This window comes from Lissotriton helveticus, chromosome 11 (assembly GCF_964261635.1).
Source record: "Lissotriton helveticus chromosome 11, aLisHel1.1, whole genome shotgun sequence".
In the NCBI taxonomy this organism is placed as follows: domain Eukaryota; kingdom Metazoa; phylum Chordata; class Amphibia; order Caudata; family Salamandridae; genus Lissotriton; species Lissotriton helveticus.
This window is the reverse complement of record NC_136072.1, coordinates 463,580,171-463,599,623: the sequence shown is the minus strand read 5'-3', so window position 1 is coordinate 463,599,623 and position 19,453 is coordinate 463,580,171. Positions and strand designations below refer to the sequence as shown.

The 19,453-nt window shown below is 45.1% G+C and overlaps 1 protein-coding gene across 4 annotated transcripts in view; it reads left to right on the top strand.

The window, feature by feature from the left end:
- Positions 1-19,453, top strand: part of NGEF (neuronal guanine nucleotide exchange factor) — a 973,961-nt gene that overhangs the window by 308,443 nt on the left and 646,065 nt on the right. The window contains exon 1 of one of the 4 annotated variants that reach the window (XM_078666017.1): positions 7,003-7,340. The exons of the other annotated variants lie outside the window; for them this stretch is intronic. Within the exon in view, the coding sequence (XP_078522143.1) occupies positions 7,117-7,340 (224 nt within the window). The 5' untranslated portion in view covers positions 7,003-7,116. Of the gene's footprint in view, positions 1-7,002; positions 7,341-19,453 lie in introns of those variants that run through there. 4 annotated transcript variants of the gene reach the window in all.

Sequence of the window (19,453 nt, the reverse complement as noted above, 5' to 3'; positions counted from 1 at the left end):
CCCTGATACAAGTTCACAATGATCCATACAACCACTCACATATTCAGTGGCTCTCATGCACAGTTATTTATATATGCCAACTCTCACATGTACTGTGTTTTACATATGTACTTACTATGACATGTAGCATTGAGATATCCATTCACTCATCAATACACTCATGCACACAGTCAACTGCCCATGTAGCTGTTTCCACATGCACTCTTGAACTCATACACCTAGTGAATCAACTGCTCACACATCTATGCACAGAGTCACACACCTCCCAGCCACCCCTACACAAACTCAATCTCCCATACAAATACTTGGGCAACCAATCAATAACACATATAGCCTCTCGTATAGCTAATGATCAACACATGCAGCAGTTTACATCACAACAGACATAATAATGCACAAATTAAGACAGTTTAGTCACTAACCCATGCATTCAGTGAGACACATTTAATCACTCACTCATACAGTCAGTCACGCACCTACTAAATCCTTCATCCAGACACTTATACATCCACTCATTCTTCAATATGTAAGACATATTTTAACTTTACAGAAACATACAGTCACTGGATGTTGTCATCAGTGATGTCATTTAAGATGTCATCAGTGATGTCATCAGTGATGTCACTGACCATGTCATGAATGATGTAATATGTGACATGATCAGCAGTGGATTGCGGGTGCGCGATATATAGTTAGTGCAACTAACTATATATGGAATTTCAATGGTTTTGTGTGAGTAAAATAAGGTTTTTTAAATGCTAATTCCTAACTATATATGGTCTATAACCTATGGTTTTTTCAGTGAATTTTCAAGGTTTTGTAAATGCTAATTCCTAACTATATATGGTCTATAACCTATGGTTTTTTCAGTGAATATATATATATATATATATATATATATCCAAGAACTTTCCCAAAAAAGAAAGTCTGAGGCCACTTAGGGGAGCACATCGGAGAATCTTTATTGCAGCAAAGCACAGAGGCGCGGGCGGGCGTATGCATTTCGGCCGTGTGGCCTCCTCAGCGCCCAGCATGTAACACAGGAGATGAATGTGCCGCTCAACAGTACTGCCCCACCCGGTTCAGGTATATGCTGTAGTTAGCTCCTCCCCCAAGCCGTAATCAGTGTCACCTGCTCGGGTTCTCCAATGTGATGAGGAACTACTGATCGTGGAGAGGTGTGGCACCGCGGCCAGGGCGACTGACGCTGGAATCTGGGGACCACGGTTCGATCCTCGGCTCCGGCGGCAGGTTAGCCCAGCACCATGTGACTCTGGGCAATAGCTCGCTTAATCTCCCCGACGGCCCCCAGCGCCTAGAGACCCTTACGGGTGATTGTGCGCTTTACAAATGTGGACTTTACTATCCCAACATGCAGTGGTTTGCCAGGATCGCCACGTTTCTGCGGGAAATAGCAGGACTGTTAGGCAGCTTTCTCCTCATGTCCCGCACTGCCTGCCACAACAGAAGAACTCCTTGCGTCCCCCATAACTGCACCACCGCCACATTCAGGTACGTTTGTCCATGGCGGCAAGTGCGACAGTGCGCCGAGCCCAATGCAGAGTTCAGTGACTCCAACACCGCTTCAATCTCTCCCGTTTGCAGTGGTGGGCTTGATTCATTCCGATACCTCGGAACCGAAGAAAGTTGCGCCGGAGCACAACACTGCCAGTGAAGATCAAGCCGGCTTGTGTGTAGGGGCCCCAGTAGCACTTCGCTGGCTCGTAGAGGAAAATATGTCCAAGAACTTTCCCAAAAAAGAAAGTCTGAGGCCACTTAGGGGGAGCACATCGGAGAATCTTTATTGCAGCAAAGCACAGAGGCGCGGGCGGGCGTATGCATTTCGGCCGTGTTGCCTCCTCAGCGCCCAGCATGTAACACAGGAGATGAATGCGCCGCTCAACAGTACTGCCCCACCCGGTTCAGGTATATGCTGTAGTTAGCTCCTCCCCCAAGCCGTAATCAGTGTCACCTGCTCGGGTTCTCCAATGTGATGAGGAACTACTGATCTGTGGTTTGCCAGGATCGCCACGTTTCTGCGGGAAATAGCAGGACTGTTAGGCAGCTTTCTCCTCATGTCCCGCACTGCCTGCCACAACAGAAGAACTCCTTGCGTCCCCCATAACTGCACCACCGCCACATTCAGGCACGTTTGTCCACGGGGGAAGTGCGACAGTGCGCCGAGCCCGAGAAAGGGATGTCATATCGGACTGTGAATTGTTGCAGATCAGCTGTGGCAGCTGGTCATTCTCTACAGCAAGGTTTATCTGTAGGTAGGAGTCCTCTGGTCTACAGAATGATGAATTCGGTAAAGAGATCACCTAATGGGAAGTATCCGACTTTCTGGAATGTTATTCTAGTATTACAGTTATTTGGAATTAGTCAAGTAACATATATTTGGAAGTAAAAGAGTTAATTTGGAAGTTAGCAACATTAGTATGTCTCATCTCATTTAGAAAACGTTCAGATGTTCCAGCATTAGAAGTGTCTCATTGATTTTTTTCATCCAGGGCAGGCAGAGTAGTTTTTGAGATTTGTAGAAGAACAAAAATATGTTGGGCCTATTTTTTACCCTAGATGTGATATTAATTAGTTACATTTGTGTGATGTTTAAAGGAGTATGAATCAAGAATGTTAGATAAGAGATGTGCGGGGGTAGAACCGTTGTTAATATCGTATGTAAAACCATTTAAAGTTGTTACAAATGCAACTATTGCTTGATGGGTTAACGCTGTAGTGAAGGAGGCAGGTGTGGAGATGTCAAAATTTACAGCTCATTCTGTCAGGGGTGATATGGCAAGTAAAGTATGTATGATGGGAAGACGATTGGATGACATCTTGAAGGCAGCAGATTGGTCTACTGTCAAAACATTCAGGAGGTTTTAGTTCATAGCAATAGAACATGTTTCATATTGTATTTTGGAAGGATTTGACATGCATAATGCTAGCCTCCTCCTGTCTTGTCATAAAATGATGATTCTTATAGGTTTACTGAATAAAGAATTGTGATCTTATTAAAGACTAGGGGGCTAGCATTATCCTGCCCACTCTTTCCCTTATAGGACATTGAGTGGGTAGGGAATTCTTAAGAGTTGTTGCTGTATGTTAATTTAATGGGACATTTTTCAGAAATGTAAATTGTTTGCAGTGGATTTAAATGTTGTTATTTAAATCAAGGATATATGTGTTTTGATTTATTTCGCAGTTATTTAGGAGCGGTAAAGTGTGTGTATATAGCAGAAGAAATATTGAAGAAGAATTTAAGGAAAGGGACAACAAAAGAGGAGCAAGATAGCAGAAATGGAATGGAATGTTTATGGGACTGAAATTTCTAAATTACATCGTGATGATTTTTAAAGTTTTGTTTTTGGAGGATTTTAAGGTTTCTGCTCAGAAGAAGAGAATGAAAGGTTTATGCATAATGCAACCCTCCTTGTCTTTAATGAAACTGCAATTCTTTATTCAGTAAACCTATAAGAATTATCACTCTGTGTCCAAGGTCCATGACCCTACTCAATCCTTGCTGCAGACGAAGGGTCTACCAAGGAGTCTGGCCTCTGAGTGTGTACCATCCATCCCACAATAACATCCCCTTTTTACCACCATCCAACTCCATCAAGCAAACCCCTTGTTTAAGAATGCCTGTCATGGTCCCCAGATGTTATAACGTTTGCAAGGAGAACCTATTGCTAAGTGCACCTCTCTTCCCTTAACTGCGCAATAATCCAAGCATCTCTATCAATCACCTAGTGTGGGGGCCTCTTGAGACATTCCTCTGCGCACTATGCATCTTTTAGCAATAGCGCCCTCTGTCTCCAACAGCAGACCCTTAAGACTCTCCTCCAAAATTACCAGCGATGCTGTTTTGGGGCATAGTGGAGTAAGCCATCCCAACACCCACTTCAGAAACCCCTACACCTGCTGCCAGAATTGCCTGACGTATAGACAAGCTCAGACCATATGCGTGAATATTCTTTTTTCCTCCAGACATACGATGCAGTTTGGGTTGAGCCTACATCCCAATACCAACAGCTATTCAGGTGTATAGTAGGCCCTTTGCAGGTAATTAAGCTGGACAAGACGGATGCATCAATATCATGAGAATCAGGTGGGCTATCCGTGCATTCTTCCACTCATCATCCCCCAGGGCATCATCCTGACACTTCTCTCGCAAGCTTGTCATCGAGTCCGGGCCATTAGCCAGGAGGGATTGATGCAACCCAGAAATTCTGTGTGCCCATATTGGTTCCATACTCAACCATGCCTTGTGCAGGCTAAACTCAGGGAGAGCCCTAAGGGATCTCTCCAAAGGTTCCAACATGTTCCACAGTTGCAAGACTCTAAATAATTGTGAGCTGGGTAGATAATTGTCCCTCTAAAGCTTGTCAAATGACCTCATGTGTGTCCCCAACCACACATGCCCCTCCCTGATTTGAGCGCCCAATAATATTCCATTCTCTGAATTTCTCAGGCCTTGTTGGCACAGGCCTGCAGTTACCCACACATAACGGCGTTGGGGTTTTAAACCAGTGTATGTGGCATAGGACATGGTTCCACTCTGTCAGCTTTGTTTTCGTGACCTCAGGCGAGGACAACATTGTCCCCGACATGTATAAGAAGTGAAGCGCCCCTTTCAACCGAATCCCTCAAGTTCCAGGCGAAAGAAAGGTCCCTGCCTATCGTCAAATAGCCAGTTATTTATTACAAGCATTTGTGCCGCCCAATAGTGTTGAATGAGATACAGGTTTGTTTGCCAGCCCAAATATATGACCTAAAGGAGCCTTGAAGTTCTTGAATGTTGGCAGAGTTATTACCAATGGATAGTTTGAAGTACATAAAGCCAACGAGGAAGTGCTATCACTTGATCTAAGGCAATCCTGCCTAATATAGCTAGGGGCAAGGAGGACCTTCTCCTGAGGTCCTTTTCAGTAGCAGAGTTACATTATAGTGTCAATAAGAAGATTGCTCCAGATATTTGAAACCGTCCCACTAGGAGTCCATCTGTCTCACCCACCCTAATCACCAACCTCTCCCCAAAGTGGACCACCACTGATTAGGCCCAGTTCTTAACCAGGCCAGAGGCCAAGCCATATCCATTACTTGGTACCCTGTGGCTGCCAGGAAGTGTAAACAGAGCAAGACAATGTCCGCATAGAGAGAAATGCAGTCCTCAATGCCCTCCCTCCACTTGAAGCCTCATACCCTAGTGTCCCTCTGGATCCACTCTCCCAGTGGTTCAATGACCAGGGAGAATAGGAGAGACAACAGTGGGCACACCTGCCTGGTACCTCTCAATAGGGAAGGGGCTTGAGAGCGCCCCATTGACCTCGCTCTGGCCCCTCATGATATGTAAAATGTCTGAATTAGCCTAATAAATGTGGTGCCAAAATTCTAAGCAGAATTTGGAAAAGAAAATCCCAATGTACCGAGTTGAGGGCCTTCTCGAAATACACGAAGACCAGTGCGAGGGGACCCTCACGCTTCTGATGCCTGGCCAGAGGCACTTGGAGGAGCCGAGGACAGACTCTGGTGCCACTTCCTGGCATAAACCCATTCTGGTCTTTATGGACCAGAGTTCCTATTACCTTAACTAGTCTACTGGTTAGGATCTTGATGAGAATCTTAACTTCATGTTCAAGAGGGAAATTGGTCTATACGCGAGTAATGAGACTGCGGTGTATCATGCTTAGGAAGCACTTTAATAGTAGCCTCAGTCAAGTCTCTGGATAAACCCCCACCCCCCGGAGGCCTCCCTACACATATTCAAGAGGTGCAGAGCCACCACTCAAGCAAAACATTTGAAAAATTCCGCTGGGAAGCCTTTGGGCCCTGGCACTTTACCAGTGATTTTAAAGTGATTTTGATTTTCTCCGATTATGGGTCTGTGACAGATATGTAGATCTATTCATGCTGTGTAGAAAGACCAAGAATGTCTTGATCTATATTACGTACAATATAAATCCATGAACCCTCTAAAGTAGCTTCAATTGCAATCGGTGTGCCACCAATTACGTAAGGACGAGCAGCACTGCTGTCACGTTTCCCGTGTTGACAATTACTTAGTGGCGGATGAGATTTTGCAATAAATAATTCATACGCTCACTGTCTTTCACTCCACTCCTCCTGTCCCAGGTCCTCATGTCTCCATCTTCAAGGCCCTGTTCCGGTTTGCACCCCCCTCCCTCCCCCCAACGAGTCCCATAGGATCCCAGAGTAATTATTAATTTCCATTGTGAGCGCCTTAAAACACCATTCTCAGTACACCGCACAGTCGAACTCGCCACGGATTTCATGTGCTCATTATACATCATCTGAATGTAGTTATAAGAGTGGAATGCGCACATTTTTTTACACTTCACATGCCCGTTATTTTGCCTTTGTTTCTGTCACTTTCTATTCTTTTGTTTCTATATTTAGCTTACGTTGTTCTTCGTTCTCATGCCTTCTGTGCCCGTCTCTGCTCTTCGTTATCTCTACTCATTCATTGGTTTCTCTGCCTCTCTGATTGTCTCGTTCTCATTTCACATCTCTCTTCTTCCCTCTACCTTCTTTTCTGGTTGATTCTGTCTACCAATCGCACTTCTTTCCATTCCCTGTCCATGTCCCTTTCCACTTTTTCTTTGCCCATTTATCTTTATTCCTCCCCTCACCCCTGTGCACTCCTTTTGTCTTTCTCTCCGTTATACCCCTTCCATTTTACCACTCGTCTATAATATAGTTAAATTATTGACCTCCCTTTTTATTATGTATTTCTTGTAACCCCTCCCATTTAATCTGCCCTGTTTCGGCGTATCTCCTTTTCGCCTTTCGCCTGTCTCTCCATCTCCTTCCCAGTGTATTCTCTTCCTCCACCTCTTCTTTCTATCCGTGTGCACTCTCACCCCTCCCCTTCCATGAGCTGGTCGCAGGTTCGTCGCCCCTGTATACTTGCCGTAGGTGTGCTCCCCTCCCACACTCTCTCTCTCTCTCCCTGTAGTTGGGAGGTACTCCCCTCCCGGCACATGAAGGAATCTCTGTCGCAGGGACAGCGTCCCTACCTCCGTTACCGTGGCAACCCCCGGGAGTGCGGAGCCTGCGCCTCCTCCCGCAGAGGAGGGTGAGAGTCGCGGAGCCCTCATGGAGCTGCTGCCCGAGCCCGGGGCCCATCAGGGGGACAGCCCTCCCTCCCCCCGGAGCCCTTCTCCTCCGGACAGCCCTACTCCTCCGGGCAGCCCAGGGCTCCTGGCCGAAGACCCAGGGACCCCTCCGGGCAGCCCGCCTCTGCCCACCGACCACGGTGACCCCTTGACCCCGCCGCGCAGCCCTCCCCCGCCGGAAGAAGACGGCGACCTCCCGGACGGGTAAGGGACTGGACGGCTTCAGAGCTGGATGACGGGCGGAGAGGTGTGAAGTGCTCGCGACTATTAATAGCGCCTTCCTTCAGAAGGCGCGGAGCCCGCGCGCTCGGGGCCGCTGAATACCTCTCACCCTCGCCTGTCCCCCTGTCATTCTTTCGTATCATTTTGCAGCACTGACTCTCATCTTTCCTGCTCGCCCTCCTTTACTTATCTTTTTTCGCCCTGTCTCTCTTCCTTTATCTCATGTGCATTACCTCATCCTATTTATTTTCTCACACTTAACTCATCTTCCACCTTCCTCTCTTTCTCAGCCGCCCTCCTCATTTCTCTCCATATTCCTTTCCCTTCTGTTTCACTTGTTCTCATTCTCCATCTTGCTGGTTTTATTCCTTTCTGCTTTCTTCTATTCCCCAATCCCTTGATCTATTCACCCTCCTCCCCCTTTTCATTCACCCATCTTCTTGTTGTTTATCCCATTTTCCCAATATTTTCTTTCTCATTTTCTACTCTTTCTCTCTTTATTTCTCTCCCTTCATTCCCCCACATTATTTCTCACACGTTCTCTGTACTCCCCACGCTTCCGTTTATCCTCGCCTCTACCTCTCCTCACACCGCTATCTGTTTATTTCCATCACTCTAGCTTGTTCGTATCCCGCACACCTGCCTTTCTGCCTGTGCCCTTCGCTTGTGCTCGTTCCCCTGACTTTTCTTGTTGGCTCCCACTCACTTTTTGTCATGCGGTGCCTTTTCCTAACTGCCAATCCTTTCTGTGAATTGCTCACCGCTTGCTCGATGTGTCGCTCTCTCTCCCCATCCCATTCACGCGGCTTCTCTTCCCTCCCCTTCCTCTCTCACTTGGCATGTCAAGCTCTCCCTCCATGCCTCCGTTCTCCCTTTCTGCACACCATGGTGCTGCCACCACTTCCCTAATGTGTTTTGAACGATTCTGGCTACAGGGAAGCGTGGCACCAAACGGACAGTCTCTGGTCTCCTCTCTGGCCTCAGTCGGTGGTCTTTTTGCTTGTTTATTTACCTGTGAGTTTCTGAACTCTGCACATCGCCTGCACCTGCCCCCTGCTATCGTTTTTCCGCCCCATGGTGCTATCAGTAGATGTCAGTCTGCCCACGCACCCCTTTGCCTCCCATGCGCCCGTCTTAACCAGGAGCTGCCCGAACGCTGTGCAGAGACCTGTGTGTTGTACTGCGCGGAGCGCGTGCTGCTGTCAGCGGCTCTTCTGATAGGCCAGGACCACCCCTAAGCGCGGTACAGCAACAGCAGTTCGAATGTCGTCTACCCTCTGACTGAACACACCTCAGAGCAGCGGTTCGTATCCCGGGTCCGCAGCCTCCACACATGTAGACTGAAACCCTTTAGAAATTGAAATACAATAATCCGATTCATATAGTGTATGTATACATAAAAAAAGAAAATATAAAACATAAAATATTGCAGAGCTCTGTTTAATGTAAAGAAATTCGAAACCTGAGGCTCAAAATTAAATTGGTAACCTTAATTTGGGAGAAGTACAAGAAACAGAATATAGCATGAACTATTGGCTGCCTCAACTGAAGCACTGTATGCGCCAACAAAGGGGGAATCTAGCATATTGCTTTTTATATTAGAAATAAAACAGTATTTTGAAAAGATGCAGCATTCTCTTTAAAATTATACTTTCGATTTTTGTATGCTTTATGATTAAATAATACAATTCATAATTTGACAACTTGTTTGATTTGCACTTTTGTGCATTGTTTTGAGAGTCAAATCGTCGAAATTGTTTAGGCCAGGCCTCCTGGCTTTCATTAGTGAGTCAGTGGTGTTGAGCAGTAAAAGGGTTAAGCACCACTCCCTGAGAGCCCTATACAGACTCCATTACCATTCCCAGATAGGGCTGATATTCCCCATGCTTGTTACTTGCTGTTGAGAGTAACTGGTAAGGGCAGCTCTTTTGAGGAAATGGTTGGTGTTGACCAGCCCGTGCCATTTGCAGGTGGATCTGATGAGCTTGCTCTTCTGAATACCTAAGTAGACAGCAGCAAAGACCCCATGTTAAGGTCTTTGAAGAGGCCCCTCCAGCTTAGAACTCAACATAGGCGGAGTTCAAAAAGCATATATAGCGATCGGGAAACTGACCCTGAATCCCAGTGTTATATCTATCTCATCTCTAGATATCCCTAAAAAATGACACAGTGTATGGATTCTGGGCTTGGTCAAGGATGGGCTGAAGCAAATATTAATATTGGCTCTAATTAGACAGGTTCCCATATTGGATCGATTTTTTTTTAGACCACATCCTTATCTGGAGGCGTCTCATTGAGAAATCCTCATTCAATAGGGACAGTCGTCTGTCTGGGCCAATACTCATTCAAGCGCAGGCCTTTGCCTCCCCATACTGTAGGTTACTATGGCATGCCTGGCTGGTCATGGGGTAGGACAAGGCGCGAATAGGCCTGATTGAAATAGTATATACAGACCACCACCCCCTCCCCCACCCCATGAACAGTTTCAGTGGAAGGGATTATTGCAGGACACGCTTTGTAAAACTACCCAGGATGCTAGGCGGGGTTCGACACTTGAGCTCATATTCTACTTCCAGTACATTACTATGCTCCCAAAGTAAACTCTTCTTGAAATTGTGATGCAACAAAGTGGACACTCCGAGGATCGACTCACTGCTTGAAGCTGAATCACAGCAACCCTACGTTGTACCACGAGAGGTGTCCAAAATAACTAGAGAGGTCTGAGTATTTCGAGACAAAATACCTCACGTTAAATAGGTCTAAAAGTAAAAATGGGTATTTTGGGAGAAGAGCTGAAAAGGAAAACAAAACGAAGTCATTAATAATGAAGGACCTCATTTAGCGCTTGGTTAATGGGATACACTCTCACTAGATGTCCCGTCCGCTATGCTGCAAGTGCATACTCTAAAGCAGGCCCCAAGTTTCCGTATGCGAAAGTTTTCAGAGTAATGGTAAATGCTCTCAGCATGTCAAACAAGCATGCTATGGTAATGTATGGCAGTGACCTCTGGGGTCACTGCCAGGGTGATATCCCCAGAAAAGGTGCAATCCTAAATACGCTCAAATGCACACCAGTGATCCCTCTAAGAGTAGAGCTAACAGCTGCCTCTAAGGCATCTAAAATGCAGGCCCAAGTTCTAAGCTTGGAAAGGGATGGGGCCACTCCTGAATCCAGAGCTGTTGAGGGAGGGATAGGGCGACCCGCTACAAATGAGAGTATTTTTGGTTGCGGCATGCAGTGAACACTTTTGAGGCATGAGGCATTTTTAAGGAACTAGGGGATGATTACTCTGTACCTCATAGGAAGTTGTTCTACAAGGTGCTGCAATACAGGAAACTATGTAACTGATGAATATCTGGGAGGCCAAGGAGGTCTCTACGGGATCATGTACAGAGGTCGGATATCCTAAAGGGTCATGTTCGCGCTATATAAAACTCAAAAAAATAAAATTAAAAAAGATTGAATATATAAAAAGAGAATCCCACTCAACCATGAGGGAAACTGGCATTATGTCTCATTTCTATTAAATTGTCAGAACCTGGCAAATCCCTTTGTAAAATGAGATTAAATGGTGTGCAGCCTTTAGCAGACAGCACTTACAGCTGGAATGACTCACAAACTGCAAAGCTATTCAGTAGATACAGCCTGGGAGGGGTAGAGAATCTGCCACACTGTGAACAATTTTGAGGTGATAAACCTGAGAAGGAATTTACTGCATAATAAAGGTCGCTCCGTTTTGCAAGCAGAAGTGACGAGCAGCAACACTTATAGACGATATGCGAGTTGTTAGCTGCTTTTATGACCAGAAGTGGATGCAGTGGAATTGTATCAATGCATCACTGAAATCACTCTTGTTCTGGGAACAGTTACTCAGTTGAGGAATTGTTATTAGTTAAAAATACCGTCTACTTGGAAGGGTATTTTGAATAACTATCTAGAGTATTGTATTTTTAGAGTATGTGTTGCATGATGACCAAATTGACTGAATGACATTTGTTTCAAAGGCTTTCAGAATTAATGATTTTTTCTAAGAAATTGCAAAGCGATTCAGCAGAAGGCATCTCATTGTACTGTTGCTTTAAACAATTGTGCTACAGCAACACATGAGGGATGGAATGTTTAGTAAATCAAACATTCACCCCCAGTCAAGAGATTTGGGTTAAACCCATGGTTCTCTTGCTCACTTCACACCCCAGTTTGGACCCAGCCATATGCAAATCAGTCTTGACCCTGCTCCTCAAGGGAACAGTCCAGCCTGAACTGCCAAACCAGGTCCTTACTGGACCGGAAACTAGCATCCTGTGACCTGTTTCAGGGTTTCACCCCTCATCAGCCAGGCTAGCTTGATTCCAATGGCACAGCGAGAAAAGGACCCACGTCTGGGCATACTCATCCCACTTAGGGTGAAAAGTGCTACAGCAAAAAAATTATGGATTTAATTCCAGATCGCTATATTGGGCTGAATGTTTGACATTGTTCAGCATTCTGTCCATCAATTGTTCTTTTTGCGGTTTACTGTACGAGGCATTACCCAGCTGAGCAGCCCTCCCGGGGGTATCTACCCTTTTCAATACCACTCTTCATTCTATATGTACGGCTGGTGGAAATAAGAATGTCCCACTGGTCAGACCATACATTCTAGGTACTTGCCACAGAGTTCATGTGTTGTACAGTGTGCAAATATCAACAAAAATGTGGTTTCTAGTGCAAACAGATCAAACGCTACAACAAACTTTGGCAAAGCCAAAAGGGCTAGCACTGGCTGCCAGCCTTTTGATATTTCTTATTTTGTTCTCTCAGGGGTTTTGCAAAACTTTTGGAAGCTGCTGGCCCCACATCAATCTAAACAAAATCATTGGCCAAAGGCAAGAATACTTTTTTAGTCTAAAAAACCTGGCTTTTGGAATAACTCGGAACTGCCCGACCCCCCCAAGTACCTTGAGACCCTCATGGGTGAGTAGTGCGCTTCACAAATCCCTGATTGATTGAAAATCAAAAAATACCATGGATATCCCTTGCACTGAAGGGAACTACTTTGTGTGTGTTTGTGCTTCTTGTGAAAGGGCAGTATGCCGTAATTCACAGTGAAGTCAGCCAGTGGCTGAAGTGGGTTGACACGTTTCCCCAGAATGCATGCTGGAGTGAAAATAAAAATGTCTTGGCTAATGGTCAACTTAAAAAGCTAATCGGTCTGTCATTGGCTTGCAAATGCTTTTTTTGTAATGTTTTCTGTAAATCATTATTACAGACAGACAGAGAAGTTTGCAAAGACAGAGAGGCTTGGAAAGAAAGCTAGAGAGGCGTTCAAAGACAGAAAGAGAGGTAGACAGATTTGGAAAAACAGATATAGATAGATTTGGAAAGTGGTAGATAGGGTTGAAAAGATAAATTAGAGCTAGGATTGCCAAGATGGATATATACATCTATATAGATAGACAGAAAAACAGGGTTACATAGACAGACATACAGACACCTAACCAATAGAGTTGCAAAAATAGATAGATAGATAGATAGATAGATAGATAGATAGATAGATAGATAGATAGATAGATAGATAGATAGATAGATAGATAGATCAACATGTGTATAGACAGGCAGGGAGACAGATCGGCAGGTAGATAGACAGGCTGTTAGACTGGTAGATTGATAGGCAGACAGGTAGTTAGATAGACTGACTGGTAGACAGCTCGAAAGGCAGCTATTTACACAGACAGAGAGCTATAAACACAGATCAGACAGGTAGATAAATAGGCCAATAGGTAGATATATAGGGTTGTAAAGATAAATAGACCGATATATATATATATATATATATATATATATATATATATATATATATATATATATATATATATATATATATATATATATATATATATATATATATTACCTACTGGCGGTCGCCAGTAGGTATATATAGTTAGGACTGTTTTCCATAGGGAAATCGCAACATTCTATTGGGAATAACTTTGGCGCCAGTTGAGGAATCTTCCTGAATTTATCCTTAACTTTGCCTCGCGGCGCTCCGGTCCTTCCCTGAAAGTTTGGGGGGGATTCGTCAAGCGGGGGCCGAGATAAAAGGGGGGTCCCAAAACGTGTTTTCCCCATGTTAATTTCCATAGGGCGGTCAAACTCACTTTTAGCTCGAACGGCTGAATGGATTTTCACCAAACGTGGCAAAATTGTAGGGACTGGTAGCCCGATGTGCCTTTGCTATGTCTCAAGATATGTGCTCCAGAGGATTTTGAGTAATTTGGGTTCAAAAAAATATATATATCTATAGCAGCTTACCCGTGAGCTTACCCGTGTGCTTACGGTACGCGCACGTACGCGTACCTCTAGTGCGCGAGCTGCATTCTGATTGGCTGCCAATGTCTGTCAACACTCCAAAACAGTAACTGTTGGCAGCCATCTTGTGCCTCGGTAGACTGAGGCACAGGAAAGCAGAAAAACAAACGTGTAGAACTCAAAAAGGGGGCAGGGTAGAAGCACCCTGACCCCCTAGGCCTGCTCAGGGGGTCCCACAAGGACACCCAAGGCAAAAAAAAAAAAAAGTTTTAAAAAGTCGCGGGGTACGCGTACCGTACGCGTACGGTACGCGTACCCCGCGACTTTAAAAAAAAAAATTCTTTGCCTTGGGGGTCCTTGTGGGACCCCTTGAGCAGGCCTAGGGGGTCAGGGTGCTTCTACTCTGGCCCCTTTGCGAGTTTCACACCTTTGTTTCACTGCTTTCTTGTGCCTTGGTTCTAACAAGGCACAAGATGGCTGCCAACACTTCCTGGTTTTGAGTGTTGACAGACAGTGGCAGCCAATCAGCATGCCTTCCCGAGAACATGTAACATTCTAAATGCTTGGGAACTATGACAGCATTTTGTTTGTTTCCATTAACACGTGATGGCACTTTGCACTTTAAATAGGTGATCAGCCCTCTTGACGCTTGTCATGTGATCAAGGCTATCTCTAGCCGAAACGCGTCATGGCGGACTGGTGCTGGGCTAGCACTCAATAAAGATATTTGCACTTTCCTTGGGTCTCGCTGCTCTTGTTTGGTTCGACGGCGATTGCTGCTGCTGTTGCTGAGCATTTCGACTTGAGAGCACCACATACCTTGCATTTCAGCTGGGAGAGCTTCCCTGGCTTGTGCGAGACCCCTCCACGTTTTGGGCTTAAAGCGGCAAGAAGCTACATTCCTGTTGGAAATTTTGAAAAAACTCCGCGTTGGGAGACGCCGCCACGCCCCAGGGACTAACGGATCTGTTTGCTGAGCGTTGTCGAGGAAAGACCGGAAGTAGTTCTCGGGACTGTCGACTGGCGGGTGTCGGTCGTGGTCTCCGAGGCTCATCGTTCGAGTACCGAGGACGGCAGCTGTCACGGACCAAATTACCCCCCTGTGTGGAGTACAGAAGTCGTTCCGCGCTATATTACTGGTAGGAACCACTCTGTGTGTGCCTGACTGTTACTCTGCCCATTGTTTGCACCATGTCCGCCGACACGTTGAGAGGGCGCATGGAGATGTCTAAGGGGATGTTTTCGGACCCCCCGGCCGGGGAGTCCATTCCGAGTCACATTGCAGTTACTGCACCTGAGCCACGTTCAGAAATTAAGGAGCTGTTTAAGCGCCTAGAAAAATGCAGTAAGGGCGAACAAGCCAAGTGGTGGGAATTCACATCGTTGTCTGGTTATTTGGAAGTGGGGCGGGTGCCAAGGGGTCTGCGCACTTTGTTGGCCCCTTCTTATGAGGATCCCGACCCCCAGATGCTTGCTGACTGGGCGCAGTGCAATTTGGATAATTCAAAGCGCCTAATGGGTATCCTCGTGCAGTATGCTCAAAGCGACAGAGCTAAACTGCTGGAAAAAATTGAGGCGATTAATGCAGAAATTGACAAATTACCTTCCTCTGTTGAAATAACGAAAATGAGAGATGACATGAACAAACGGCTCAAGCGAGAGGAAGAGAGCATTATGAAGCGCAAAGCCTACAAATTCCAGCGCGACAGATTGGATTATGAAAATGGGAAGATTTTCACTTTTGCTAAAAAATATGATAAAATTAAACGGCAACCCATTGTCAATCCCAAAAGGCCCACCACAACAAACAACAGTGCCAATACTGCTTCAGCTTCCAACACACGAACAGTCGAGGAATCATCGGCTTCAGCGTCTGAAGAGAGTTCACAATATGAAAGTGAATCTGAGACTGAAACTAGGCGTTTGCAAACGGCGGGGTTTCGCAAATTGACTCCGGCACAGGAGATGGCAATAGTGCAGCAAGATCGCAAAGCCAGCCTGAGATCAGCAGCGCAGGCAACCGCCGGTGGCGCAACAACAGGCAACGCGCAGAGAGGCGCAAATGCAGCAAACGCCGCAAAACCAACCGCCAAGCCCAAGAAACAGCGCTACAGGAAGCAGTGGAATTAACTGCACCTTATCAGGTCTCTTCAGCGCCAATGACAGAACAGAGTGGTACCAACTCCAAAGCAGTTATCAACTTATCCGATACAGTTCTTACCAGTAAGGAAACTTCCCTTTTATCGTTGGGTTTGTCATACAGTCCCAAGGGTAACTTTGACTACGCAACATCTAAGATTGACATCTTCAAGTTTGTGCGTAAACTCAAACTGCGCAAATACTTTGCTACCCGGGGCAGACCCAACCGTGATTCCTCTCAGCTGACTGTAGCAAATGCTCTCACGTCTAATGCATCTGATGAGATTGGTGAAGAGTCAGTCACAGGAGCAGCTCTTACGCAAGAATGGCGGGAGCTACAGCAGGAGGAACTGTGTTTCAACTCGGAAAGTCAATCTGCCTTAGGGGGTGAGCCTTTACCTATCGCCTGCCCCACCAATTTTAGAACAAAATCTAAATTCTGTCCGTTGATGCTGAAGGACAATGTTGATATATTTCATGATCGTGTAACCTCACAGTTGAAAGATCTACAAATTAAAACAGCTAACTCTTTAAAACGCCACACATACAGAGACAGAGAATATCATACTTTAATCAAAAAGTTGAGAGACAACAAGAATCTTGTGATCAGACAATCAGATAAAGGGGGTAACGTGGTATTGTGGCCACGTAAGATGTACCTTGAGGAAGCCTACAAACAACTGAATGACAGGGATTGCTATAGACGTATCTCTATGCAGGACGCTATGCAAACCAGAAATGCAATCTACCTTAAGTTATCTGCTTGGAGAAGCAAGGGCTTGATCTCTATGGATGAATACAAATTCCTTAAAAAGGACTTTCCGATGACGCCAGTCATCTATTTCATCCCCAAGGTACACAAAAATGAGCACCAACCCCCTGGCAGGCCTATTATATCTGCTCGCAACAGCCTGTTAGAGAACATGAGTAGATACATCGATTTTTTTCTACAGGACTTTGTGAGAGGCCTACCCTCTTTTATCTTGGACACCAGTGATCTGTTGAGAAAATTACATGACTTTGCATGGAGTCCGAGCTATGTTATGATATCCATGGATGTGACCTCACTTTATACTAGTATCGTCCATACTGACGGTTTAAAGGCCACGCAACATTTTCTCGACAAGAGAGACATTGGTTTCCAAGAACATTCTAAAATGGTTTATGATATGATCACAATATGTCTTGAGAATAATATATTTTTATTTGCTAATCAACTTTTTTTGCAGACCCGGGGTGTGGCAATGGGGGCCTGCTTTTCACCCAGTTACGCCTGTCTCCACATGGGGTACTGGGAGGAGCAGGTCCTGATGAAACAACATGCTGCCACCATGAACACTAAGGTCAAACTTTGGTTAAGGTACATAGATGACCTACTTATAGTATGGGACGGTACCGAAGATGAGGCTGTACAGTTCATAGAGATATTGAATACCAACAACTTCAATATCCAATTTACTAGTACTCTCAGTAGGTCATCTATAGTTTTCTTAGATGTTGAGGTGTTTGTAGAGGCAGGTAAACTTCAAACAAAACTTCATCGCAAACCTACAGCAGGGAATACACTGCTGCATGCAGAGAGCCAACATCCTGCACACTTGATTCGCAGCATCCCTTATGGGGAAATGCTGCGAATTCGAAGAATTTGCAGCAATGAACTTGATTGCCGGATGGCACAATCCCTCTGTAGAGAACGGTTCTTGCAAAGAGGCTATAAACCAGCAATCATTGATAGTGCCATGGTTAGGGCCAACAAGACAGATAGAACCACACTCCTGGGCTCAGGAAGTGTTCGACCCACAATGCCAACAGTCAGGTCGGGGGAGGAGACAAGGCTAATAATGACTTATAACAGTCAACACAAAAGTATCTTTAGAATAGTCAAGGACAATTGGTTCCTGGTCTCCAGTGACCCGATTATTGGTTCTCAATTTGGCCCTCAGCCTAGCATTACCTACCGGAAGGCACGGGCTATGCAGGACAGTCTTGTGTCCAGCAGCCCCGAGGTAGCTCAAGCCTCATGGCTTAGTGGCAGCAAAGGTTTTTTGAGGTGCTCAAATTGCAAAGCTTGCAAACACGGCATCAGCAAAACAGAGGTGATGACTCCTCTTTCTCCCTTTCCCATTAAAATTAAACAGAAACTAAACTGTAAATCAGAGTTTGCTGTTTACGTCCTGGAATGCCCATGCGGGTTGAGGTATGTGGGAAGTACCCGACCGCATGTTCACAAGCGGATATTACAACATCTGCGAGCGATTACTCATGCAGACGCTACGTACCCGGTAGCCAGGCATTTTGAAAGTCAACATGGAAAGGACGCTTCCCTATTGAAATATTTTGTGATAGACTGTGTTCCCCCCCAAAGGAGAGGTGGTGATCGGGAGTCTCTGTTGCGAAAATTGGAGACCCGATATATAATCCTATTAGACACTAAGGCACCACAGGGTCTCAATACTGGGGAGGACTGCCACACCTATCTTTAGGTTTTAATGTCCAGTCGATGCCAGTGACATTGTTTTGTGCATCTCTTTTATGTCCACTCTGCCAGTTCTCTTATATATGAAGTTTTAACCTGTATTACTGCAATGTGACTCACTATATGAAATTGCTCTGATGTATATTAACTGTTTCCCTATTTCATCTCCATGACCATTATTTTAATTCACCAATCAAATATAGCACTAACTGTGGGAGCACTTTATTCCATCACTGTGTTTTAGTAAAATGCGTATTTTGCACATGTGTATTTTACCAGTAATAGGCCTGTGGTAATATTAGCCCACTTGGGCTTAATAACATTGCAATGAACTAGGAGTCCATGACATACGGAACCTCAATTTTCATTGTGTTTTGTACAGAGTTTTGGTGATTTTAATGGTTATATTTTCAACATATTTATATGACTATTTATTGGTTTTAACTTTTATCGCATTTTAAAAGTTAATTTTGCCGATGCCATGTAGACTCTTGTAAATAGCTGTTAGCAGTATATGTATGGTAATATAGATGTGTGATAACTATGCTTACCATATATCGCTTATGTTTTGCAGCAACTATTATGGTACACACTTGTGCTAATTCAGACATTTATGTCGTTATGTAACATTCTAAATGCTTGGGAACTATGACAGCATTTTGTTTGTTTCCATTAACACGTGATGGCACTTTGCACTTTAAATAGGTGATCAGCCCTCTTGACGCTTGTCATGTGATCAAGGCTATCTCTAGCCGAAACGCGTCATGGCGGACTGGTGCTGGGCTAGCACTCAATAAAGATATTTGCACTTTCCTTGGGTCTCGCTGCTCTTGTTTGGTTCGACGGCGATTGCTGCTGCTGTTGCTGAGCATTTCGACTTGAGAGCACCACATACCTTATATATATATATATATATATATATATATATATTACCTACTGGCGGTCGCCAGTAGGTATATATAGTTAGGACTGTTTTCCATAGGGAAATCGCAACATTCTATTGGGAATAACTTTGGCGCCAGTTGAGGAATCTTCCTGAATTTATCCTTAACTTTGCCTCGCGGCGCTCCGGTCCTTCCCTGAAAGTTTGGGGGGTATTCGTCAAGCGGGGGCCGAGATAAAAGGGGGGTCCCAAAACGTGTTTTCCCCATGTTAATTTCCATAGGGCGGTCAAACTCACTTTTAGCTCGA